Source organism: Nyctereutes procyonoides, unplaced genomic scaffold (assembly GCF_905146905.1).
Source record: "Nyctereutes procyonoides isolate TBG_1078 unplaced genomic scaffold, NYPRO_anot_genome, whole genome shotgun sequence".
Classification (NCBI taxonomy): domain Eukaryota; kingdom Metazoa; phylum Chordata; class Mammalia; order Carnivora; family Canidae; genus Nyctereutes; species Nyctereutes procyonoides.
In genome coordinates, this window is record NW_026575151.1 from 9,054,254 (window position 1) to 9,082,168 (window position 27,915).

Genomic DNA, 27,915 nt, shown 5'->3' on the forward strand with positions numbered 1-27,915 from the left:
GTCACAAATAAGTATCACAGATACCCTATATCACATGTAGTTCTTCAGATACTTTTTTTTTCTTCAGATACTTTTGAAATGTCTTTTATAAGTATAACTTCAAAACTTAGGGTAGCTCCCAGACCTACTATTGTGTTTCATTATTTAATGAATCATTAATGAAGTAGCATAGGTTTCTATCTATATCATAAATTTTGCAGATTTTTTTTACAGGTATGATAATTATATCTCGATGTAATTGTATTCCCTAAAATCCTTTGTATTTAAATTTAGCTTCATTATTCTGGGAAGGGATCCGGAGGTTCACCAGATTGCCAGAGAGGGGCATAGAATAAAAAAGCTTATGGAAAACCCCTACAATAGGAAACCTGGCCACACAGGGTGCTTTTATTATGAGATTACTTTAAAATTTTAAATCTTTCAGTTTATTTTACTGCATATTTTCAAGGGTAAAAGAGAAAGACAACGTCATTTAAAATTTTGCAGAATAGTGTCCTCTGCGTACTCAGGCTTTTCACTGACAAAAGAAATCTAAACCAATGATAGCTGGAAGACTTGATCTAGTAATAATCATAGTAAAAGAGCCCTCATGCAAAGCAGACATTTTTAGGCACTATCATTAGTGAATTATAGAGTGTGTTGAGTTTGCAAACTATTCCATAAGGGGAAAAGTTCTCATTTTTTGTGTGAAGTTATTTCTCACCATCTGTTGAAGAGTCTGTATACTGCTTATTGAGGATCCTCATATCCATCCTTTACAGCTGCTTTTCGTTAACAAAGACATCAGCTGCATCCTTCCTTTTTCCTTAAGTTAAAAATGGGGGCAGGAGGGGTTAAAAAAAAAAAACCTTATCATGTACTGAATCATGAGTGAAATATTAGAAAATATGGATGTTTTCATCATTGTTTAGCTTAGAAGGTATGTTGAGTTTATGGCAGATTTGTTTTACTATCAGGATGGCAGAAATGACAGTCCTATAGCTGTATCATTTGGCATAACCAGACACTCTGCAGAATTACAGATGTAAGGCTAATGAGGTGGCAAACAAAGGCTTTCTGGAATGTTGTCAATTAGAGTGTGTTATACAGCTGCAGATAAATATCTGAATATGCTGGAAATGATAAATGTTCACTTTGCTCTAGCATCCTTGGCCAAAGTTCTCCAACCTCAAGGGAAAATTGCAAGCTCATTTTTCCTTGGTGCATTTAAGACATTACATAAAGATCTCATAAATCTTAATTTAAAAAACAATTTTAAAAAGTTATCTTTTTAAAGCCCAATTTGCTTATAAGTAAGTTGAGCTTTCATGATGAGGATATATCTGACTGGAACTCCATGGAATCATTTTCTTAGCCAGCAACAGCTGTGCTGTTCTTTCTAAATAGTAATAATGCTTCTATACTGCACTTGTTTTTTATTGTTGAGGAGGGCTCTTGGTGCCTTTATTGAGTTACTTTGAGTGTAGCCTGATTTTTGGGGGAATGCACAATAAAACAGAAGTAATTTAAATTTTAATATGCCTTCCTTGTACCATTAATTAAAATGATTTATGTTTGATTGCCTCCTTGAAATGGAGTGTGCTGTTAGTACTTACTGCTTCCATGGTGATGTTTTCCAACAGAACACCATTTGCAAAACAGGGTATCGAACTCTTCTGAGTCTTAGTTTATTTGCTTTGCCAGCAGGACCTTTCCTTCACTCTTGGCAGAATATACGCTCACACTGTTCTTCCCAGTCCCCATTTGGCATTTTAAATTATATTTATTGTCCAGACCTCCCACCAGTTATTCGTTCAAAGTAGGAATCTTTGATCACTGATGAGCCTGTCAAGGAGGAAGGGAGAGGGAGGATGAGATAGTTCAGACCATATTTTGATCTAGATGATGAAAGCATCTAACTTTGTGAAATTCAGAAGAAAACTTCCCAAATACTAATGTAAGAGAACTTTGTTTACTCACTTCAGAGGAAAGGCACTACACTTGCTCTCTGATCTTATCAAAAAGAAAAGGGAAGCCGAAAAGAAGACCCACATATTTCAAACAAATTTTTCTAAACATTAAGAGTGACTTCTTTATTGTGTGGGCTCTTAGTCACTTAGATGACATTGCTGATAAATTGGGCATTTGTTTTTGTCACTGGCAAGAATCCGTCCTGAAACACTACTTGATCTACAGGCATTGTACAGTGTCTTTTTTTTTTTTTTAATCCAAGGCAGTTCACTGTTGACAGTTCTTTTCACTCTTTTCTGAATATTGGAACATATGATTGCATCAAGCTGGCTGCAGGCTGCAATGCTGACATTTTCTAGCACAAAGAATGCCCACATCACTCGAACATTTGAAAAGTGTTAATGAGCAGATCAAAAGGACTGTTGCCTGAAGCAGCTAACTTTTTTTTTTTTAAGAAATCGGCTCTCCTCCAAACTGAAATCTTCATTCTAGCAGCTAAGTAGATGAGATGTAATCCTCCCTGATGATGATAATAACAAATGAAAAAAAAAATTGGAGGAGAATCAAACTCTACATATGGTTCATAAAGTGGTGAAAGTGTTTTCCAGAATCTTCAATACAGAACTAAAGGATGCTAAGTGGAAAAAATCCTGGCAACTAGGCAATATTATGCCTTTTAAAATCTGCAAATTCTCATAAAATATGGTGCATATGAATACATCCTTTTCTGAAATGGATGTGTTCTTGCACTATTTAGTACAAGAATGGGATTCTCATGACTGTTATTTTTAATGTATTTACACTGACAGTAAGGTTTCCTTTTTTTCCTGCACTGGTTTTGCTGAAATGCAGGAATATCAGTTGGACACAGATTTTTTCCATTTTGACTTTTGAGCCAAATGGATTCAGATTATTTTCATCCTTTTTTGTTACTTATGAGGCCCGCAGTAGAGTGGAGAGAAGGAACATTTTGAAACATCACATAAAAATCATTTTATTTCCTGTTCCAACATTTCTAGGTCAGTGATGTTGGGCATATTAATTAACAAGTTATGTCTCTATAAAGTGGGAATGATAATCTCCATCTTTCATAGTTACTATAAGGTTTAAATCAAACTCTATCTATATCTATATCTATTTGTCTGTCTACCTACCTACCTACCTACCTACCTACCTATTTCTACCTACCTACTTATTCATCCATCCACCCATTCATCCATCTATCCATCCATTCATGCATTCTAGCAATTATTATTATTTTTTTTCATCCTAGCAATTATTAACTACTCAATACATCTTTGGCCTTTTCTTTTATATCCTTTCCCTTTGCAGTCCAAACCTTATTTTAAAAGGATGTCATTTGGGCAGCCCAGGTGGCTCGGTGGTTTGGTGCCGCCTTTGGCCCAGGGCGTGATCCTGGAGACCTGGAATCGAGTCCCGCATCGGGCTCCCTGCATGGAGCCTGCTTCTCCCTCTGCCTGTGTCTCTGCCTCTCTCTCTCTCCCTGTGTCTCTCATGAATAAATAAATAAAATCTTTAAAAAAAAAAACGGATGTCATTTAGCAGAAGAAGGTAAACTCAGAGTTTGAAGATAGATGGACCTGGGTCCTGGATTTGCGTCCTAATTCTGTTTTCTCTTTGTATATCCTTGGGCAAGTTATTGAAATTAGAGTCTCCCTCCTCTTAATATTTAAAATGGGGGTAAGTATAGTAACTTCACAGGGCTATTAGGAGAATAAGAGAAATGTTTGTGACATAGAGCAGCAACAATAAATGATGATTACTGTTAATAGTAATAAATTACAGCACAGAGATGACCCTTGGTTCTGGTTCAGTTTCTGAAGGTTTAGCCTTAGCTGTTTGTTGTGATGGTGGCTTTTTCCTTTGATTTACTTGATCAAAATTTGATTTAGATGTGGTTTTAAGGGCTGTGTTTCCATTGTTAACAATGTAGAAAATATACTTGCTAGAATTCAAAGTCAATTTAAACTCATAATAAGTCATTCATTTAGTCATACATAAGATTAATTAGATATTATTGGAAAAAATGACCCTAATATTCTTTTCTGGAATAAGGTGAATACAAATGTATATTGATAACATGGCCTGCGTAATTATGAGAAGGCATAGAATCAAAAGACCTGGAGGAAAAATTGTGATATGTATTTTTTTAATGTTCTATCCGAATTTTTATGTTAGAAATGACCTACAATTAATCAAATTTATTTCCTAGATGAAGAAACTTAAGATGGTCTACGACTTCCCATCTGCCATTGAGTTGATTAATTCTCTGATTTTATTGGTTGAAAGAGAAATTTGATGCTTCATTTTCTTTGAAACTAACAATATTTTAGTTTCATGGGAACCTATATCTGTTTATCATTTATATATTTTTTTCTCAGTATTTTTCTTTAAATTTAGAGGCTGGCTATGAGTCTTTGTGAACATTCTCAGCTAGTTCCTTCAGGTCATTGTCAATCATATTTTTTAGTATCTGCTATTTTCAGAGCACTTTATTAGGCACTGGTGATACTTATAAAGAAGGAAAAATTATTATTGCCCTTAAGAAATCTACATTCTTAAGGGATAATTGAAATTCCCAAATACACATCTAAGTGCAAGTTAACGAAGCATGAATGATTCAACAGTGCAGCAACATTTATATTTTAGAAGTTTTTGAGCTTCTGGATAAAGCAGTAGGAGGTTGGGGGAACTGTTCTCTGAAGGTTGGATGGGACTTAACATGGAAATGGTCATTTTATTTGGGGCAAGCAAAAGGATCTTTACTTTTTCTAGAGTAGAGATACTTATAAAGGGATGTTTCTAGATAGGGTATGATGGCAAAACTACATCATACTGAGACATTTGAACAATGAGTGTAGAAGAACTGGTCATATAAATGTGCTGTAAAAGAGCTTTGGTTTTCCAGGTTGTGGCTTATGTTACCAGATAAAGAGTCTCTAGTAAAGGGAAAAAATGCAAAGGTGTCTTTTATTATCCTGTTGTGAGTTTGTCAGTGGTCATATGAGGACTTAGGTTATTTTATTTTTTTTATTTTTAAGTGGGCTCCAACGCAGGGCTTGAACTCGCAACCCTGAGATCAAGACCTGGGCTGAAATCAAGAGTCAGATGCTTAACAAACTACACCACCCAGGCACCCCATATTATATGAGGATTTTAAATTGAAATTCATTTCCCTATATCAATGCTAAATCTAGATGCTATGCAGGATAATGAGTATGACAAGTATGACATAAAGGATGAGTCATGGAGGAAGATGTTCAGTAATTTTCAGGAGGATATAATATAGAACCAGATTGGGGATATACTGTTTATGTTCTCAGAAATACATACTAATACATACTTGTACAAACTGGTACAAAATGTATAGGTAATAAGCAGAGTAAATTTGAAATCCTCACAAGAAAATGAAAATGAGTCCAGATACATTGTGCTCAGATTTAGTGAAATGAAGGATGTACCTTGTTCTTTTTCAAGTGAAAGAACTCCAAAGAGCACTTAAGGTAATCTGCAAAATTAAGAGTAGAAACATGATTTGTAAGGAGCTTATAATAAAAATCAGTAATTCATTGATTTCAATTGTGGTCATTGGACCCATTGACCCATTTTGATAAGAAAACAATTAGGCCTCTGTTAGGAAAATATACCTGATTACACAGGTTAGAATGAGGGATGGGTTAGAGATAGAAAAATAAGATAAATGTCTAGTTTTAGTAAGTAGAGTGTGTGGACATTGGTGCCAAAAAAGCTTTGATAATTATCGACTATCGGTCAATGTTATCAGTGTGTTATTACTTAAAATGTGTAGAATAGAAGTAAAGACTAATGGGGGTGCATCTGTTTGGTCTGAGTAGCATACATTTACTTATAATGGCATGGCTACACATAAAATGCTATTATCAGTTCCTTAAACCCCTGTAGAGATATTGATCAAATGAATGTGTACTAAAGAAATGGACTAAGATGACCAAATAACTTAGGACCATTGCATGAGAAATAGTTGTGATGTTTAGTTTCCAGATGAGTAGGGCTCAGTAGTTACACAGTTATTATCCTAGTATTCAAAAATAGAGACTGCTCTCTTCTGGAAGAAAGATTAGTTTGTGTGTGTGTGTGTGTGTGTGTGTGTGTGTGTGTTCACATCCTAGGATCAGGACTAAAGAGTGGAAACTACAGAAACTTTGGCTTCTTTTGGGGGAAAATCTTTCCAATGATGTGAATTCCTTGCCAATGGAATGAATTGCTTTGTGAGGTAGTGAATTTCTCTTTATTACAGGAATTAAAACATAGTTGGACTACAGCTTGGTGGAACGTTTTCAGAATATTGAAGTTTTGATTGAATATGAATTGGAGAAGTTGAAAAATGTTGTACTAGATATTTTTAAGGTCCAAAGAATTATGAGTTTATGCTTTTAAGTGGTAATAGTGGGAATAGAATGCAAAGAATTCTTCCTTCTTCCCTTGTTCTTCCTCTCCTTCCTTCCTTCTTCCCTCTCTCTCTTTGTCGCCTCCTCTCTCTTTTTTCTCCCTTTTTCACCTCCATCCTTTTTCTCTCCTCTCTACTCCTTCCTTTCCTTTCCTTTCCTTTCCTTCCTTCCTTCCTTCCTTCCTTCCTTCCTTCCTTCCTTCCTTCCTTCCTTCCTTCCTTCTTTCCAAAATAGATAATCCACTTTGTGCCAGACACTTAACTAAGTCCTGGGAATACAGTGAGCAACAATTCAGATGTAAATTTCCTACTCATGGAAATTACACTTTTGTGGAGCTAGTTAAAAATGATCAACTCTGATAGATGCTAGGGAACAAATGGGGCATTTATGCATACGAAAGGAATCTTATGTGCATTGGGAAGATTGAGGGGAGTTCTGGGGTAAGAAGGTGAGGGAGAAAGAGAGAGAGAGAGAAAGAAATATTTCAAAGAATCTATTGGATATGGTAAATAATTTGGTAAAGTCCTTTAGATATGAAGAAGAAATTATAGATGTGAACATTCTGAGACTGCAACTAGAAGGAATAATTTCCTTGAAAGAAACAGGAAAGAAGAATTGACCTTTTTGATCCCTTTGAGTATGAAATATTGATAGATCTGGTTTTCACTGATGGAATTTGGATGTGCAGTTTGATAATGATGTGAGGTGCTTCCTTTCTATAAAGGAAATGCACCTGTAGCTTAATAATCTTTATTTTATTTTACTACAGCATCTTAATCCCCCACTGGCATTTATTTCTGGGCTAATTATAAAAGTTCAGTTTTTTTTTATCTTTCAAAATGACTAAAAAGAACGGACATTTTATGTTTATTGATGAAATTGAATTAAATAAAAGGGCTGAATAGAAATAGTGGCATTATTAGTAGCACTCAAACTTTTGAATGAGTTAGAAATTTAGTCTAACTAAATGTCTTGATGTGTAGTCTAACTAAATGACTAGATGTGTAGTCACATCTTTGTGGAGATTGGATCTGTCGGAGATTTAGATCCAAAGTATAATTTGAACAATGAAATATTATACATAAAATTAAGAGTTCTCTAAACATTGTCAATAGCATTATATTTTTAAAACCTTTCATTATGGAAAATTTCAAACATGTACAAAGAGACAGTCTAAAATAGTGAATTCCCTCCTGTCTGTTTCAACTTCAATGATTCTCAGTTTATGGCTAATTTTATTTCATCTATAATCCCCTCCGCCTACCCACCCCAAATTATTTTGGTGAAATATCAGAATCATATCATTTCATATGAAAGATTTTCAGCATATATCTTTAAAAGAAGGACAGTCTTTTAAAAACATATCCAATGCAAGAAATACTAAGAGGGACCCTTTCAGCAGGAAAGAAACACGAAAAGCAACAATGACTAGAAAGGAACAGAGATAATCTACAGAACAGTGACTTTATAGGTAATACAATGGCACTAAGTTCATACCTATCAATAATTACTCTTAATGTAAGTGGCCTGAATCCTCCAATCAAAAGAGATAGAGTATTGGAATGGATAAAAAAACAAGACCCATCAATTAGCTGCTTACAAGAGACTCATTTTAGACCCAAACACACCTCCAGATTGAACGTGATAGGGTGGAGAACGTTTCTGTCATGCTAATGAGCATCAGAAGAAAGCTGGAGTAGCCATACTTATATCAGACAAACTAGATTTTAAACCAAAGACTGTAATAAGAGCTGAAGAAGGGCACTATATCATAATAAAGGTGTCTATCCAATAAGTTCTAACAATTGTATATATCTGGCTGCTCCAACTTGGGAGCAGCCAGATATATAAATAAATTAATAACAAACTCGAAGAAACTCCTTGATAATAATCCAATAATAGTAGGGAACTTTAACATCTCACTCACAGCAATGGACAGATTATCTAAGAAGAAGATCAGCAAGGAAACATTGACTTTGAATGACACACTGCACTAGATAGACTTAACAGATATTTTCAGAGCATTTCATCCTAAAGCAGCAGAGTACACATTCTTTTTGAGTGCACATGGAATATTCTCCAGATAGATCATATATACTGGGTCACAAATCAGGTCTTGACCAGTACAAAATGATGGAGATCATACCATGCATATTTTCAGACCACAATGCTATAAAACTTGAAGTCAACCACAAGAAAAAAAATTTGGAAAGACCACAAATCCATGGAGGTTAAAGAACATCCTACCAAAGAATGAATGGATCAACCAGGAAATTAAAGAAAAAATAAAACAATACATGAAAGCAAATGAAAATGAAAACACAACAGTCCAAAACCTTTGGGATGCAGCAAATGTGGTCCTAAGAGGGAAGTATATAGCAATACAGGCCTTATTCAAGAAACAAGAAAAGTCTCAAATATACAACCTTACCTTACACCTAAAGGAGCTGGAAAAAGAACAGCAAATAAAGCATAAAACCAGCAGAAGAAGGGAAAGAATTAAGATTAGAGCAGAAATAAATGATGTAGAAATCAAATAAACAGAACAGATCAACAAAACTAGGAGCTAATTCTTTGAAAGAATTAAGAAAATCGATAAACTCCTATCCAGACTTACCAAAAAGAAAAGAGAAAGGACCCAAATAAATAAAAGCACAAATGAAAGAGCAGAGATCAAAGCCAACACCTTAGAAATACAAACAATTATAAGATAATATCATGAGCAATTATATGCCAACAAATTGGGCAATCTGGAAGAAATGGATAAATTCCTAGGAACATTTAAACTACCACAACTGAAAGAGAAAGAAATAGAAAATTTGAATAGACACATAACCAGCAAAGAAATTGAAGCAGTAATCAAAAATCTCCTAACAAACAAGGATCTAGGGCCTGATGACTTCCCAGAAGAATTCTACCAAACACTTAAAGAAGAATTAATACTTATTCTTCTGAAGCTGTTCCAAAAAAATAGAAATGGAAGGAAAACTTCCAGACTCATTCTATAAGGCCAGCAGTACCTTAATTCCAAAACTAGACAAAGACCTGACTAAAAAGAATTATAGACCAATATCCCTGATGTACATGGATACAAAAGTTCTCAAGATATTAGCTAATCGAATCCAACAGTATAAAGGATTATTCACCATGATCAAGTGGGATTTATTCCTGGGCTACAGGGGTGGTTCAACATCCACAAATCAACAATGTGATACACTACATTAATAAAAGAAAGGGAAAAAAAACCGTTTGATCTTCTCAATAGATGTAGCAAACCCTCTGGAAAGTAGAGATAGAAGGAAAATATCTCAACATCATACAGGCCATATACAAAAGACCCACAGCTAATATCATCCTCAATGAGGAAAAACTGAGAGCTTTTCCATTAAGGTCAGGGACATCCATTATCACCACTGTTGTTCAACATAATGCTGGAAGTTCTAGCCTCAGCAATCAGACAATAAAAGTAATAAAAAAAAAAAGGCACCCAAATTGGCAAGGAAGAAGTCAAACTTTCACTATTTGCAGATGACATGATACTCATGTAGAAAACCTGAAAGACTCTATCAAAAAATTACTAGAACTGATACACGAATTCAGCAAAGTTACAGGATATAAAATCAATGTACAGAAATCTGTTGTATTTCTATATGTCAATAATGAAGCAGCAGAAAGAGAAATCAAGGAATTATCCCATTTGCAGTTGCACCAAAAATCATAAGATACCTAGGAATAAACCTAGTCAAAGAGGTAAAAGATCTGTGTTGGAAACTATAGAACACTTATGAAAGAAATTGAAGATGACACAAAGAACTGGAAAAACATTCCATACTCTGGGATTGGAAGTACAAATATTGTTAAAATGTCTATAGTACACAAAGCAATCTACACATTCTCTGCAATCCCTATAAAAATAACACCAGCTCATTTCACAAAGCTAGAACAAATAATTCTAAAATTTGTATGGAACCAGAAAGATCCTGAATAGCCAAAGCCATATTGGAAAAGCAAAGCAAAGCAGGAGGTATTATAATTCTTCACTTTAAGATAGTATGGTACTGGCAAAAAACAGACACATAGATCAGTAGAACAGAACAAAGAACCCAGAGGTGGACCCACAGAAACATGGCTAACTAATCTTCAACAAAGCAGGAAAGAATATCAAATGGAAAAAAAAAAAAAAACCAATCTCTTCAACAACTGGTGTTGGGAAAACTGGACAGCAGCATGCAGAAGAATCAAACTGGACCACTTTCTTACATCACACACAAAAATAAATTCAAAATGGATGAAAGACCTAAATGTAAGATAAGTAACCATCAAAATCCCAGAGGAGAAAACAGGCAGCAACCTCTTTGACCTGTGCCGGAGGCACTTCTTAATAGATACATCTCCAGAGGGAAGAGAAACAAAAGCAAAAATGAACTATTGGGACTTCATCAAAATAAAAAGCTTCTGCACAGCAAAGCAAACAATCAACAAAACAAAAAGGCAACCTTCAGAATGGGAGAAGATATTTGCAAATGACATATCTAATGTCCAAAATCTATAGAGAACTTATCAAACTCAATACCCCAAATAATCTGGTTAAGAAATGGGCAGAAGACACGAATAGACACTTTTCCAAAGAAGACATCCAAATGGCTAATAGACACATGAAAAGATTTTCAACATCACTCGTCATTAGGAAAATACAAATGAAAGCCACAATGAGATACCAACTTATACCAGTCAGAATGGCTAAAATTAACAACATAGGAAACAATAGATGTTGGTGAAGATGTGGAGAAAGGGGAACCCTTTTGCATTGTTGGTGGGAATGCAAACTAGTGCAGCCACTCTGGAAAACAGTGTGGAGGTTTCTCAAAAAGTTAAAAATAGAACTATGCTCTGAACCAGCAATTGCACTATTGGATATTTATCCAAGGGATACAAAAATGCTGACTCAAATATGCACATGGTTCCCAATGTTTATGCAGCACTATCAACGAGCTAAATTACAGAAAGATCCCAGATGTCCATCAACTGATGAATGGATACACACACACACACACACACACACACACTGCAATCAAAAAGAATTAAATCTGGGATCCCTGGGTGGCGCAGCGGTTTGGCGCCTGCCTTTGGCCCAGGGCGCGATCCTGGAGACCCGGGATCAAGTCCCACGTCGGGCTCCCGGTGCATGGAGCCTGCTTCTCCCTCTGCCTGTGTCTCTGCCTCTCTCTCTCTCACTGTATGACTATCATAAATAAATAAAAAAAATTAAAAAAAAAGAATTAAATCTTACCATTTGTAAGTATGGATGGAACTGGAGTGTATTATGCTAAGCAAAATAAATCAGTGCATGAAAAACAAGTATCATATGATTTCATTCATATATGGAATTTAAGAAACAAAATGGATGAACATAGAGGAAGGGAAAGAAAGATAAAAACATCTGATAGGGAGGAAAGCCATAAGAGATTTTTAAACATAAGGAACAAACAGACTTGCTGGACGGGAGGGTGGTAGGGGGGCAGGCTAAATAGGTGATGGGCATTAAGGAGGACACTTATTGGGATGAGCACTGGGTGTTACATGTAAGTGATGAATCACTAAAGTCTACCCCTGAAACCGATACTACACTATATGTTAACTAACTTGAACTTAAATTTAATAATATAAATCTTAAAAATTAAAAAAGTACTATTAAAAAATAAATAAAAAATAAAAACACATCCATGATTATAGTAACATACCTAAATAGTAATAACAATTATTTGATAATATTCATTTTCAAAATTATTGTTTTATTAAACTTTTGAAAATTTTAAAACATAATTGAATCATTTGACATTAAAGTGAAGCAGTTAAATTTCCAAAAATTTTTTCTTTAAACTAGAGACTTGGATGTATACTTGAATTATTAGAAGCCATTGGCACTTGATCAATAGTTTTCTTTTACTTTTTTTTAATTTGGGGGAGGGCAGGGGGAAAAGAGTTTTTTTTTTTTGTTTTTTGTTTTTTTTTTTTTAGATTTTATTTATTTATTCATGAGAGACATAGAAAGAGGCAGAGATACAGGCAGAGGGAGGAGAGTAGTCTCCATGCAAGGAGCCCAATGCGGGACTCCTGGATCACGCCCTGAGTCAAAGGCAGATGCTCAACCACTGAGCCACCCAGGTGCCCCAGGGAGAGAGAATCTTAAGCAGCTCCACACCTAACACAGAGCCTCACACAGGGCTTGATTTTATAACCCTAAGATCATGACCTGAGCAAAAATCAAGTTGGATGTTTAAGCCATGCAGGTACTCCTGGTCAATAATTTTAATTTTGATGATGTGAAGGGTTAGCTACCCCAGTGCTGATAGAGGTCTTTAAGATTAGATCTCAGGCTTCATTCTTCTCACATAAAGAATCAGCCACATAGACAATTTCATGAAAGAATATTTTGAGTAATGATTCATAGAAAAGGATCTTGGTTAAAAAGTTGTTTTACTTCTAGATTAAGGGGTGAGGAAAGAAAATAAGTTAGTTTCCCTGTCATCTCTTGCAAAGCAAGTTAACTTGTGCCTTGTAAATTTATGAAAAAGACGGGACGCCTGGGTGGCTCAGCGGTTTAGCGCCTGCCTTTGGCCCAGGGAGTGATCCTGGAGTTCCGGGATCAAGTCCCGCATCAGGCTCCTGGCATGGAGCCTGCTTCTCCCTCTGCCTATGTCTCTGCCTCTCTCTCTCTCCCTCTGTGTCTATCATGTATAAATAAAATCTTTTAAAAAATTTATGAAAAAGTCAATGAGTCTTAGAAGGCAGATTTCAGTAGTAAATTCCTGCTCCTTTTGAAGGGTCGTGGTAATCTAGTGGAAAATGTTTGCATTTGGACATTAGAAGAACAATTTAGTGAAACTTTGTGCAAGTTATTTGACAATTTTGGTCTTGTTATTCACCTGAAAAATAAAGGTAGTAATATGTCTATGGCATAAAGATAAAATGAATGAAGGAGTTTTGTGAATTGTTATCTAGCAGTGTCTACCAAACCACTCTGCAACCTAGTGTCTTCAAACAATTTAGTGTCTTCACGGTTCTGTGGAGACTGGCTCAGCTAGAAGATTCTCTGGGGGTTCTCTCACATGTTTGCAGTCAGGGGGCAGCTGTAGTGGAATCATTTGAAAGTTCGACAGGCCTCCAGGGCCAAGAAAGCTATGTTTGTCACGTCAGCTGGGATGACTGACATAGCTGGGGGCTGACCAGGCACCTCTCTTATCACCCAGCCTTTCCATAACGTTATCCTGGGTTTCTTCCTCCTCCTGGCCTGGTGGTCTCATGTCATGTCCTGACATGACAGCAGGCTTCCTCCAGAGTGAGTATCCCAAGGATATTAGGAGAGTGGAAAAGCTTTTTCTGACTTAGCTGAAGAAGTCACCAGGTACTACTTCTATCTCAATACTAGTTAGTCAAAATACAAGCAAACCTGCATTTAAAGGGAGAGGCATGCCCATTGAGAGACAAAGTTCACTGGAGACGTCTTTGGCACTACCACAGTATGCTACTAATCTGGTTATTTTTATGCATCTTTGCTGTCACCTTCCTATGCCACCAAAATTTTTACATTTGATTTTTTTTGTTGTTGTTGGACAGGTTATCAAGGATCCTCCTCCACCACCACCTCCTGCACCAAAACAGGTAAATAGTGCCTAAGAAGTGATGTGGATATTTTTTCCTGTATTTAGATACTATCCCCAAATTTGATCAATTACCGTGTTATTAGATAACTCTGATACCTATGTATTAGACTTTTGAATTTATGAAAATTAATTGTTATTTTTAATCTTATGATTTCTTTCATGTGCTGGAGGAATGAATAGGACCTTCAAAAACTGATAAATATACACTGGCCATGAGGCTCAATACTGCATAGAGATTTACTTAACTTTTGCTATCCAGATACCAATAGTCCTGATGTTACTTATTTTATTTATAAAAAGTTAGAAGATCTAAGCTGGAAGTGTAATGATATTAATCCTCTCTTCAAAATGATTATTACTCTTATATTACTCTATATGTTAGCCAGAATTGTGTTAGCAACATGAACTATAGAAGTAGTGCATTCTCTAAACCTCTTAACTGCCAATCTGTTTTAGTACCACTTTTGCAGTTTAACTTAACATGTATGTTGATACTTGAAATGATTTTTGAAATGCTGTCCTAAATTTAATGTCTTATCTTTTAAATATGAAATAATGAATAGAATTGGAAAAAAAAAAACAAATGATGCTGCTCATAGTTGAGGAGCAATTTCTGGTAACCTGGTGAAACGAGAGAGATTCTTAAATTGGAAAGGCAGGAGTCCTTATATTCTGTAGAATTCCACTTGAAATATATGCACATAAGCATAAGTACATCCAAATGCCCAGTATATAGTTGTTACTACATTTCTTCCATATCAATAGCATTATTCAGAAAAAAAATGTTTAAATGTGTGTTAGTTCTTTTTTTAAAATATTTTATTTATTTATTTGAGAGAGAGAGTACACAGAGGGAGAGGGAGAGGGAGAAGCAGACTCCCCACTGAGCTTGGGCTGAAGTCAACTCCCAGGATCCTGGGTTCACTACGTGAACCCAAGGCAGATGCTTAACTGACTGAGCCACCTGGGCACCCCTAAATGTGAGCTAATTCTGACTAAACAGTATTTTAAGAAATTAATTAAACCCATTTTTAAAAACTTGTGTCTACATAGGAGGAAGAAGAACCTCTGCCTACCAAGAAATGGCCAACTGTGGATGCTTCCTATTATGGTGGTCGAGGGGTTGGAGGAATTAAAAGAATGGAGGTTGGTATCTTTTAAAAAAACAGAAATTGCTAATCTGGAATGTGTAATTCTAGAACAGTTAAGCCATGGAGATTGTGCTTTTCAGCATGATCTTTTCAGAATGTAATCCAATTTTATTTATTTATTTATTTTATTTTTCAGAATGCAATCCAATTTTATTTATTTATTTATTTATTTATTTATTTTTAATTTTTTTTCATCCAATTTTATTTAGCACTGGGTCTTTCTTTGGATAACTTTTTGTCCTATGGAATCATCCTGGCCATTTCAAAACTGTCCAAGAAGAACTGACTTCATTAGTCAAAGAACTGCATTGATAAGACATTTGAACTCTAAAGGGCAAAACAAAGTTAGGGTTTTTCTCACTATTTTGGAAAAAATTACTGCAGACAGCATCGACTTTGTAGAAGCCAGTCACTTAAAGTACCAACAATGCTTGTCTTTGAAAAGATCCAATAGTTATGTACTATTTAGGGATAAAAAAATGTTAAAATATTCAGTAGTATGGGTATGATCTTATCACAAATGTAGAAGAAGCGCATTTAAAAAAATTTTTTTACAGCTTTTAGTTACCACTTATGAACAATCATAATTAATTTTAAATATCATTTATAGAATATATTGAACTTTGAGACTAGCTCAAGGCGTGGATTAAAATTGAACTTTAATATTATATCTGATGTGGTACTCGATCCCGGGTCCGAAGGATCAGGCGCTAAACTGCTGAGCCACCCAGGCTGCCCCACTTCTTTTTTTTTTTTTTTTTTAAAGATTTTATTTATTTATTCATGAGACACACAGAGAGAGGTAGAGACACAGGCAGAGGGAGAAGCAGGCTCCATGCAGGGAACCCAACATGGGACTCCATCCCGAGTCTCCAGGATCACGCCCTGGGCTGAAGGCGGCGCTAAACCCCTGAGCCACCCGGGCTGCCCAAACTTTACTTCTTGATAAGAAGGACTTTTTTATGTGTTCTGCAGTCATCGCACATGTCTCCTACTATCATATGGGCTTTGTCCTATTACTGTCAGCAAAAATCAGTAAGCTAATTAACCACCTCACAACTGTTAAAATTTTCTCTTTTTTCTACATTTCAATAAAATTCAGATTCCCATGGAGAGTTTCCCCTTTTCAGAATAAATTTCAGTATTCTTCTGAAGAAGCTCAGACCTACTTAACATGGTTGTCATTGCCAAAGTGGTTATTCAAGTCATCTGATAGTGATTCTCACTTTCTTGACCACATTAGATCTTAAAATAATGCATGCTTTCCTTAAAAGCATGCCACTTTATTGCTGAAATAACCCCTGAGACACCTCACTGCTAGTAAGCCACGGAAAAGGCAGGTGCTAGGAGCTATTGCACTTGTCTTTTGGAGAAGATAGTGCATATGTGTTCACATGTGGATGATTGAGAATATTAAATAGTCCAATAGAACATGGCTAGTCTAGCTTTAGTTGCTTGAGACAACTTCATTCTGAAGGCCATTTTCCTTCTGTTTCCCTTGGAGGGGTGAGGAAAGAGCAGATGGATAATCTTACATATATGAAAAATAAACTTGTAAATAAAATAGTTACCTATGGATATGTAAACATAGTTTATCCCAACTTATTTTTTAATTTATTTCACCTCATTCCAAAATATATGTGTAAAAACTGTATGCAAGGGGAAAAAGGCTTGACAAGATATACTACAAAATGTTAGTAGCTTTCTCTGGGTGGAGTGATTTTCAATCTGTGCTGTGTATTTCCCTACTTTTTCCTAACTCATTTGACAATGAGCATGCACTACTTTGATTTCAAAATAATAAATTTAATTCCATTTTGAAATCTTCACATGTAAAATACCACATGACAATGAGATAATGATATGCTAGTAAGTGAGCCTTAAAGAATAATATTTCTGCTGAAAACACTAGGAGTTATGCCAGATTTTTGTTAGTCCAATATTCCAGCGTATTAAAGATTGAGATCTCTTTCCAAAGGAAAAAAAAAAAGCATACCCATGAGTTCCTAGAGGAATAACATTGGTTTATGGTCAAGAAAGCCAAGGACTTGTGCACCTTCTTGAATAACTCACATTTCAAGTTTCAAGAGTTACTAATTCTTAATATGTGAAATACATTGCCTGTCCTTTTCAGTTTAAGAAAATCTGTGAAAAGGACTCACCCACTTTTAATAAACTAGGGTACATTTTATCTTTGGACCATTTTAGCTACATTGCATGTGGTATTTGGTCAACATGGTGGAATGGGAATGAGAAAAAAATGAGAAAGTAAATGTGAACATTACGAAGGGGAAACAATACATAAAAAGACAATCGAGATTGTAAAATTGAATTGAGAATTAAGTATCATTAAGTTCTCTCAAGTCTGATCTTATTTAAACTTAGGGAAAATAGAAAACATCATCTGTTTTAAAAACATACTTATTTAAACCTAGAAAGTATTTCCCTTAAAAAAATGCCTTTAACTGGGAAAAATAAGTGGAATCATAGAAATTATGTGCACATCTGAATTACGGAATAAATCTTCGTAACTGATGTTATTTTAAGCGAGGATAGGGATTTTACGTAGATTTTTTTTTCTTACTCCTTCTTTAAATTAAATATTTAAATACTATGGTAATGGCAATTTGGAGAAAGCTGGAACTGAGCTGATGTTAATAACAGCTGTTAGCACAACTGATCCGCAATACCTAATGACTTCAAATGTGTGTTTCTGCCAATTCAGTGTGAAACTGTTTTTGTTTCTTTTCTCAATTCTAAAATTGCTCCTTTATGATACAACCTCCGAGTCATCTAAATATACTCTGGAAATTATGGAATTTTATTGTTTATTATGGAAGCCAAGTAGACTTGGAAGAGTTTAGCTATCAAGTTTGCACTTATTTTTTTTCCATAGTAAAAAAGACAGGTATATTAATTCTGCTAAAGCTCTCTTTAGCAGTTTATTCTTGTTTTTTTTTTTTCTTAAAATATTTTATTTATTTATTCCTGAGAGACAGAGAGAGGCAGAGACAAAGGCAGAGGGGGAAATGTGGGACTTCCCCAGCAGTGAGCCCGATGTGGGACTCGATCCCAGGACCGTAAAATCATGACCTGAGCCACTGAGCCACCCCGGTGACCCTATTCTTGTTTTTTTCTTTTTTCTTTTTAATCCTTTTTGACTATTGCAATGTGGTTAAACTAAAATATTAAAACATATGTATACATGTATGTATATTTATAGACATACCTTGTTTTATTGCACTCTGCTTTATTGCACTTCACATACTGTGGTTTTTGTTTTTGTTTTGTTTTTGTTTTACAAATTGAAGGTTTCTGGCAATCCTGCACTGAGCAGCAAAGTCTATCAGCATCATTTTTCCAACAGCATTTGCTTACTTCGTGTCTTTGTGTCATGTCTTGGTAATTCTTGTAATATTTCAAACTTACTCATTGTTACTGTATTTGTTATGATGATCTGTGATCAGTGACTACCATTTACTAAAAGCTCAGATGACACTTAGAATTTTTTAGCCATAAAGTGTTTTTTTAAATAAGGTATGTACATTGTCTTTTTTAGACCTGACACTGTTGCACACTTATTAGACTACAGCATACTGTAAACATAACATTTATATGCACTGGGAAACCAAAACATTCATTTGAGTAATTTATTATGCTATTTGCTTTATTGTGGTGGTTTGGAACCAAACCTGCAGTATCTCTGACGTATGCCTGTAATTGCTTCTGAGAGTTTTAGGAAAAATCTATAAATTATTTCGTAATTTATACTTTGGGATTGGGTGAGAATTATTTGTTGTGTTGTTTGTGATGATGGTGATAATGATGATGGAACAGCTACTTCATGAAACTAACTCTGAGGATTTAATTAATGAATTTCCTTTAGACCTTAGCAACTCTATTTCAGAGTACAGTTCTTTAAGGTGTGAGTCTCTAGAAATACACTGAGTCAAAACTCCAGTTTGGTTACTTTGTGTTCTTTATCTGAGAATGGTGCCAGTGATTCTTGGAGGATGAATATGATTATAATTATCTCTATGATATCAACTATGAAGGGTAGGCTGGGGAGGTGTGTATATTAAATCCACCATTTCTGAACACTTATCTACTTATATTTTTATTCTGAGTTATTTTTCTGAGTTACGACATTTGCTTGTTTACTGAACTTTTTGTTGTTATTGTTGTTGTTTTCCCTCAAAATCGAGACTTCACAACTGCCAGGATATATATCCTGGTTTTAGAGTTTTTAAGCTCAGTTTAGCTATATCTAAAGATTTCAGAAGTTTTCATTTATCTAGATGAAGACACTGTGATTGGAACAAGACGGTCATTTCTCTGGAAAGAAAGCCAACTACTAGCTCTAAAGGTTTAATGGTGTTTAAAACAAGTTTAACAACCCTATAAAGAACATTCTAGTACCGCTGATTACACTGAAGGATACAGATACATTTTAATGACTCAACAGGGTCCGCTTGAAGTGGAAAGCCTATTCTAAAATTGTAGTAAAAAAGGTAAAAACATCTAAGAAAGCCTTATCAAAAAGCCATGAATAGTTCTTTCCATGTAAAGTAATCATACACCTACTCACTATCTCAGGTCATTAAAATGCTTTACAGAGTATTTAATTTTTTTTCCTTTGTGGAAATCACTTAATTCTGGTGAGTCAGTGTGTCCTGCACAGGCCTTCGTATTTCTTTGCAGAGCTTCACTTGCCTTATCTTTGTCATCTTTGTTCATGTAGTCTGTGGTTTTTGTAGGACTTCTCCACATTCCTGGCTGGACAAAGTCTTTCTCCAGTGGTCACATTCTATCCCCATGCCCATAAAGAGATCACATTTAGCTCTTAACTCCTGTTCATTGAAGAATAAAGAAAACAGTAATTTGACCCTATGATTCTTCAGTGTCCAGAGTTTTCAGAGAAGGATATACCCTAAAATTTGTAGGATTCTCTGGTGTCCCTGAAGTTTTCTTTTCAAAGTGGAGCCTTTTCAGATTTGCCTTCCTCAATGGAAAATTGATAATCGAATAACCATTCTCCGATATACATCAGAACTAAAGACTGAAAGCTACTTTACAAAGTCGAATTTTACAAAAGTAAGGAAGAATCATATATAACTCTTTTACTTCCAATGCTAAATGTTTAAGTCATACTTTTTGACTTAGGCAAACAATGAAATAAATTGGGGAGGAACAATTTACTCCTTTGTATAAAATACATTGGTAAAATACATGTAAAAATACATTTGTAATCCTATTTGAAACTTACTAACTTATTTAAGGTTCAAATCCCTGCCCTGTCACTTGCTAGCTGTGTGGCTTTGGACACATTACTTCATCTTTCCATGCCTTGGTTTCCTCATCTGGAAGGAAAAAAACTGAATACCTATATTATCTATCTCATTGCATTTTTTTTTGTATGGATTAAGTGCAGTTGGCACATAGTAATTGTCACCATCACCATCTGTTCCCTCCACTGCCATCAGTACATAGGGGTACATACTTAGCTAGAAGGGGAATGTACCTAACTAAATCTCAGGAGAGGAGGAATTTATAGTTAGTATATGACTCCTCTCTTTACTTCAAGATGGTGAACCAAAGGACTATCTCCTCAATTTGTTCTTCTAGGACCCTGGATGTCGGATACAAGTATTTTCCCTTTGTTTTAAAGGTTCGTTGGGGTGATAAAGGATCTACTGAGGAAGGTGCAAGACTAGAGAAAGCCAAAAATGCTGTGGTAAAGATTCCTGAAGAAGTTGAGGAACCTGTCAGGCCTAGACCACCTCAGCCCAAACCCACATACCAGCCTCCTCAGACAAAGTGGTACACACCAATTAAGGTAATTGTGTAAATTTTGTGTGCTTTATTTATTTATTATTTATTTATTTTTAAATATTTTATTTATTTATTTATTCATGAGAGGTATATAGAGAGAGGTAGAGACATAGGCAAAGGGAGAAGCAGGCTCCCTCTGGGGAGCCTGATGCAGGACTTGACCCCAGGACCCCAGTTTCAGGACCTGAGGCAAAGGCAGACGCTCAACCGCTGAGTCACCTGGGCACCCCAATTTTGTGTGATTTAACTGAGAACCTGTAACAAGAGAAACTCTGACTTCTTTAGCTTACCCCCAGCTCCCAGCTGTGTGCATGAGGACCGAGGTCCATCAAGCAGCAGGCATTCATTATCCATTCTAATGACTATTTCTCAGCGAGAACCTCTGCTTTTGTTATTTATTTATTTGTTTAATTTAGGAAAGAAATGAGAGTAGAGAACAAAACTACTGTCTTCATTTTAACTCTTTATTAAGTAAATAGAGGTGGAATCTGTTCCCTAGAGATTTACAAAGCATGTTTCCATTTAGGGTCGTCTTGATGCACTCTGGGCTCTGTTGCGGCGGCAGTATGACCGTGTTTCCTTGATGCGGCCTCAGGAAGGAGATGAGGTTTGTATGTGGGGATATGTTGGGAAAGAGCAGTGCGTGGATCAGTATGTTGAAGGAAGTGAAATAATAATCAAAAAGAATTTAAAGCCCTCATTACACTTGGGGAAGGAATTATTGTCTTGTGCAAGTTCCTATTACATAGGGCACTTAATAAATTGTTACCTGTTGTTAGAATACATCTTATAGCTATGGTTTAACACAAGTCCCTTCTCAAGTAATCTGGAAAAATCATGATCTGTGTACACATACTTTCATATGTACACTCATTACTTCAGCCTTTGACTTGGACAACATTACATTCTGAGGTTTTATCAAGTGGGAAGGACAGACTGAGGATCTGTAGTTGGAGTCTTTCTCTACCATTTACTACCAGCAAGCCCCAGGGAACATGCAGAGCCTCCATTTCTTCAGGTATAAATATATATTTCTATGCCTTCACCAGTTAATGCAAACTAATTTCTTAAATAGATGAAAGTGTCTTTTGGTAGTCCTGCCTTATCCACAGTTTCAGATATCTATAGTCAACCATGGCGCAGAAGCAGGTAATATCCTTCCCACATATGGTCAGAAGGTCAGTCGTAGCGTAACACCACATTGCAATGCCTACATTGTTCATCTCACTTTCTCTCATTACACAGACGTTTTATCATCTCATGTCATCACAAGAAGTGCGGGTATAGTATGATAAGTTATTTTGAGAGGAGAACCACATTTACATAATTTTTATTACAGTATATCACTACAATTTTTCTATTTTATTATTAGGCATTTTTGCTAATCTCTCTCACAGCATTTAATTTATAAATTAAACTTTATCTTTGGTATGTATGTATAGGGAAAAACACAGGATTCTTATGATTTGGTACTATCTGTGGTTTCACGCAATATACTGGGGGTCGTGGAACGTATCACCTGTGGATAAGGGACTGTAAAGCAATATAGAAATCTGTGATTTCTAGAACATACTCACATTGTAAAAATACATACATACACACATATATGTGTATACATTTTCCCTACCAAGGAAGCTTATTTGAGTTTTTTTTGTTTGTTTATGGAAATTTGGCTAGAATTACTCTAGCATTATAATTTCTTTAATATATTAGCACTATTTTCTATAGTATCAATGTAAAAAAATTGAAAACATTTTCATCACTATAGTTCAGACACATCACTATTAGTAGTAATAATAGAATTGTTTCATTGTGTGTCAACATGATCATCATCGTGATCACCAATTCTGAAGTGAGTGAACTTTATTTACCTCAACCTCAGAGGATTTTCAGTTCATTCAGGTTTGACAGACTATTTTTTTTAAGTATGAAATGATTGCTGAAATTAGTATTTATTCTATAGTGCCAAACTAAGTTATGCTTAGTGTTATATATTTTAGCATGGTGCTTCACATACAAAAACATGTAAATCTTTAAAATTTTAATTCTATGAAGTGAAGGTCACTTTGAAAACATCTGAATTCAACCATTTAGGATATCCAGTTTGAGAATTCTCCACAGACCTTTTAGCCTTTGCTTGGACCATAGGCAGAGATAACCAGCCTCTTTCATTACCAGACCACTGTGGTTAATGGAAAGTTCTTAGGTTTATTGAAATTTGTGCCTCTGTTTAAATCACACATAATCTGGAGTTCTGCTTCTGGGACGCCATACAGCAACTCTATTTACTCTTTTTGTGCTAGGCTTTCACTGTTTGTATTTTCAAAGTGTTTTTGTGTATCACCCTAATTTTCTTTCCCCCAGATTAGACATTAGTTCATTTGTTCAATAATTTTCACCTTTAAATGTGTTGAGGATTGTGCTAGCACTAAAGATGTATTAGCTGGCAAAAGCAGATAGTAGTTCTAGCACTCTTGCCCATACTGGATATATTGTTTTAACTAGTGTCTAACATATGCCAAGCACTTTGTTAGATTCTAAATAAATTTAATATTCTTAAAAAATTATACTGCTTAGGGGGGGTACCAGTATGACTCAGTCTGTTAAGCATGTGACTTGATCTCAGCTCAGGTGTTGATCTTAGGGTTGTGAGTTTCAAGCCTCATACTGGGATACCTAGTGTGGAGCCTACTTAAAAAAAAAAAAAAAAGAAAGAAAGAAAGAAAGAAGAAAAAAAAAACTATAGTGTTAGAATATTGTACATGTCCTAGCAGGTTAAATTATTATTTATTCTTCCGTGATTCAAGAGTAATTTACTCATTATTTTGACCATGATTTCCTTCGTTCTGGTAATTTGGACACATATTTGTATGTTATAGGCCCAAAGGATTTTATTCTAACTCTTAAGTTAGAAAATTCAGAATTTTTCAGATTTTAGGAATCTGATATAGTCCATATATCATATATTTATGTGAAACAGCACCTTGGGTTACATTATTTAGACATTTTTCTGATAAATATTAGTTATTGCAAGTAGATATAGACTATTAATAATCTCAAGTTCAAGTCAGGTTTGGCTTGCAAATGAATTTCAGTGATAAACTCAGCACAAAGGTTAGAGTTTTCAAAGATTTGTATTTCAAAGATGTAGATAAAAGATAGTAGATCTTTACTCTGTATGATTAAGTCTCCAGTTTTTCTACCGTATACCTATATATGCTCCATCAAATACATATTATGATTGTATGTGTATCTGACACAGTATGATTTAGTCTTTTTCATAATACTTATTCTTGAATATACCTTTATTGCTTCCAACATTTTGTCACCTGCAAGTTTTTGTTACTTATTTCAAACCCACTGTGAAAGCTTCAGGGTGGCACTCCGTGAAAGCTTTCCCCATAGGCTGACAATCCAGCTAATTGACATTTAGTATGGTAAAGCTAGAAATTCACCCAATGGTACAATCTCAGTTTACCATTTCAAGGGCTCTATTCTTATCCTCATGAACACAGTAAATATTGTTGACAAGGCCAACCGTGTAACTCTGTGATATTTGTGTCCTGCAAAAATCTGCACCAATCATAAAACACAGAATCTGATCGACTTTAAAAGACTTTACAAGATAAAAGAGATGCAAGATACTTTACAGTATCTTTCATTTGAGAAAGTGACTTATGTGGTGAGAAAATGAGGACCCAAAGGTAGAAAGAGAATCAGGGTATTTTGCACTGTTAACTTTGATGTACATGTGGTGTATGATATTAAAATGGAACGATTTGCTTAGATAATGCTTTATTAATGCATGAGAAGAAGACCGTGGTTCCCCATTACCTCCTACTTACCGTGGCTAGTTAAGCCCTCAAAAATTCAATGGACTGAACTGTATGCTTTTCACCAATTCAGTGTATGTAGACGTGGTTTGTCTTCTAGGATTACATGGAGTAGACAAAATTTTAAATTTAGGGGACTGAGATATCCAAGTGTGGTGTCTGCCACTTTCCTGGCTATTCTTTGTGTTCAATACTCCAGGTAAGCCAGAGTGGAATCATTGAATGAGAAAACTGGGCTTGGAATTTTTTTTGGATAGTTTTAGATGCCCATATTCATCTGTGATTGGATACCATAGCACTGGGAAGGGTAAAATCCTGTCTTCAACCTTACTCCCCTGAAACCAATTAATTAAGCTAAGTTAGATGACTCAGACTACTCGTGAAGGGTTCCATATATGTGTGTGTATAGGTGTCTAAGCGTGTATACCTGTAGATAGTACCTAGGATAATCGTTGTCCTTCCAAACTCTTTATCACTTTTATTTCGCGAACCTATTTTTCCATTAAATATTAGGAAATTGGTAAATAGTATTGTATTCGCTTAGATTAGATTCATTGATTACCCCGGAAAAAGACGTTTGTCTTTGCAGATATGCAAAATCAAATAATGCAATGGGAAAATGTTACTGGCTGTTCAAGGACAATCTTTTTAAAAGAAAATTTCTTATCAACGTATAAACTGGTGAAAAGGTTTTGCAAATAATTTTATTTTCCTGTGCTCGTAAAACCTTGTGCGTGTTTACTTTGGATTATACTTCTTGGAAGTGTTTGTGTGATGGCGTACAAGGCGCGTGTAGTATAAAGCAATTTGTACGTTGTAGACATGAAGGAAGGGCTTTTGGAAGAATTTTCTAGTCGTTGGAAATGTTTGATATTTTCAGGAAATAAGCAACAACGTTTTCTCATTTGTGAATTTTAAAGGAGTCGCATTCTCTTTCCTGCAAAGAAAGGCAAAACTGCGCGCTCGGGAGACAATAAAACCATTGTTTTCCGGTTGTGGCTGATGGTTCCGAGGTAACAGAACCGACGCCTAGTCAACGGCACGTTTTCTACCTTGGAAAACAGTCTAGTCTTTATTTATGAATTGTTTACTGCAGATTCTGCCTCTTGAGAGTCTAGTTCAATAAACAAGGCAGCGCGCGTGGAACTAGACCGGGAGTCTAGCGCGTTTAGTCTGCACGGCCCGTGACGCCGAGTTTCCAGCCAGAGGCTCTCCTGTCGCGGCTCATCGGCAGCGCAGCGGAGTCCAGGAGTCCGCCGCTGAGTCCAAGCCCTTGATCCAGTACTTGAAGTTCAGGCATAAAGTATCAGAGCGGCGCGAGGAGGCTCCGGCTCGGTCCCCGGCTCCCGCTCCCGCTCCCGCTGCCGCTGCCCCTGGGCGCTCCGGCCCCCGCTCCCCGCTCCCCGCTCCCCGAGTCCCGACTGCTGGGCGCCGGGCGCGGGAGGTTCGGGCCGCGGGGCCGGTGCAGGCGGGCGGCGGACGGCCGGCGGGGCGCTGAGAGCGGCAGGACCGTCTTGGTCTCCCGCCCGCTGCCTGGAGGCCTCCAACACCAAAGGTAGGAGCGGGGTGGACACAGCTGCGCTCCCAAACTTGCCTTAGGCACAAATAAAGAGATCTAACGCGGCTTGACTCCGTGGCGGTGGGGAGACGGGGACGGAGAGCCGCTTCAGAGACAGCTTGGCGCTGCAGCATCTGCCGCCCGGTTCCCAGGGAGTGACGGGGGACAGCAGGTACGGGTTGAAGGCCCCGCGTCGACGCCTCCATCAAACACGCCGCCGTCCGCGCCAGGACTTTGTTTGGTTTTCAAAGCAGTGTTTTGTTTTTGCGATAACAAGGTAATTCATAAATCATGCATTACCACGCGTGCACCTTTTTTTTTTTTTTCCCCTGTTTGAAAAGTGAGAGTTGGAGAAGCAAAAAGGCAAAGAAAGAAGAAAGCGAAGCGCTAGTTCTGGAGTTGTTCCTCGAACCAATTAAATCGCCGAGGAGCTGCGTGGCTGTAACGGAGGTGACGCTGACCTTCAGGCCGCAGCCCCTCGCTCCCCAGGGAGCAGACAGGACTGGACGCTGCAACGGGCCAATCTGCTGCGGGGCGCCCACGAAGTGCCTCCGCGGTTTGTTTTATGCTTGGATCACGAGGCTGCTTACACGGAGGTGAAAGGAAAATTCGATTATTTTCAGGTGGATGGAAACTGTTAGGAAAATGAAATTTAGGACATCCCATTAGCTTTAATTTCCTATGTATAAAGGCCTTATGCCTGGAGTTGGATACAAAAAATAAGATTTTAAGTGAAAAGCCAGAATTGCATGTTCAAGGAAACGCTTTTTGAGGTCTTTTCCCACCCTATCACCTAGGTTCAGCTAGAAAAAAAAATCAAGAATGTGTATACTTTTCGGTGGGAAGACGGCAGAAGCTCCTAATTGTGCAGGCCCTCCTAGAGCGTAATTAGGATCCGTTTGGATACTAGTCTGACAAATAAAGCTCCAGGGTGCGGTAACATGGTATTCTGTGGTGTGCTCAACTGTTATTATTAATAAAATGTAGGCTCCCTCCCTTTGAGGGGGAGCACCTGCAAGGTTACTGGGAGATGAAGCAAAGGTGCTAAACTCAAAGGTATCCTTTGAGCGAGAGAGGGCAACAGATGCTAGATGGTGGCCAAGTTTTCATCAGTCGGTGGTGAAATAAGCAACAGAAGTGCATAGTGAGTTTCCAATTAAGCTAAATTTATTAGGTTGAGGGGACTTTTATTAATTGTGCAGATATAATTGTCACTTTTTTGGAAATGATTGATGGTAGCTGCTTTAAAAAATGGAAGTCCATTTTGACAGAATCCAGTGTCAGTCCTCTGATTAATAAAAAAAAAAAAAAAAGTCTATGGGGGAGAATATCTGAGAACAAAGATAGCACAGGTTCATTTAAAAGGCTCCAGAGAGAGGGCACCTGGGTGGTTCAGTCAGTCAAGCGTCTGCCTTCAGCTCAGGTTACCGTCCCAGGGTTCTGGGATCGAGACCCATATCCAGGCTCTGCCTGCTGATC

At 36.6% G+C, this 27,915-nt stretch overlaps 1 protein-coding gene across 1 annotated transcript in view; it reads left to right on the forward strand.

The window, feature by feature from the left end:
* Positions 1-27,915, forward strand: part of ANTXR2 (ANTXR cell adhesion molecule 2) — a 156,736-nt gene that overhangs the window by 74,871 nt on the left and 53,950 nt on the right. The window contains exons 13-16 of the mRNA XM_055313078.1: positions 14,016-14,060; positions 15,116-15,208; positions 20,882-21,049; positions 21,572-21,652. Of these exons, the coding sequence (XP_055169053.1) occupies positions 14,016-14,060; positions 15,116-15,208; positions 20,882-21,049; positions 21,572-21,652 (387 nt within the window). The remainder of the gene's footprint in view (positions 1-14,015; positions 14,061-15,115; positions 15,209-20,881; positions 21,050-21,571; positions 21,653-27,915) is intronic.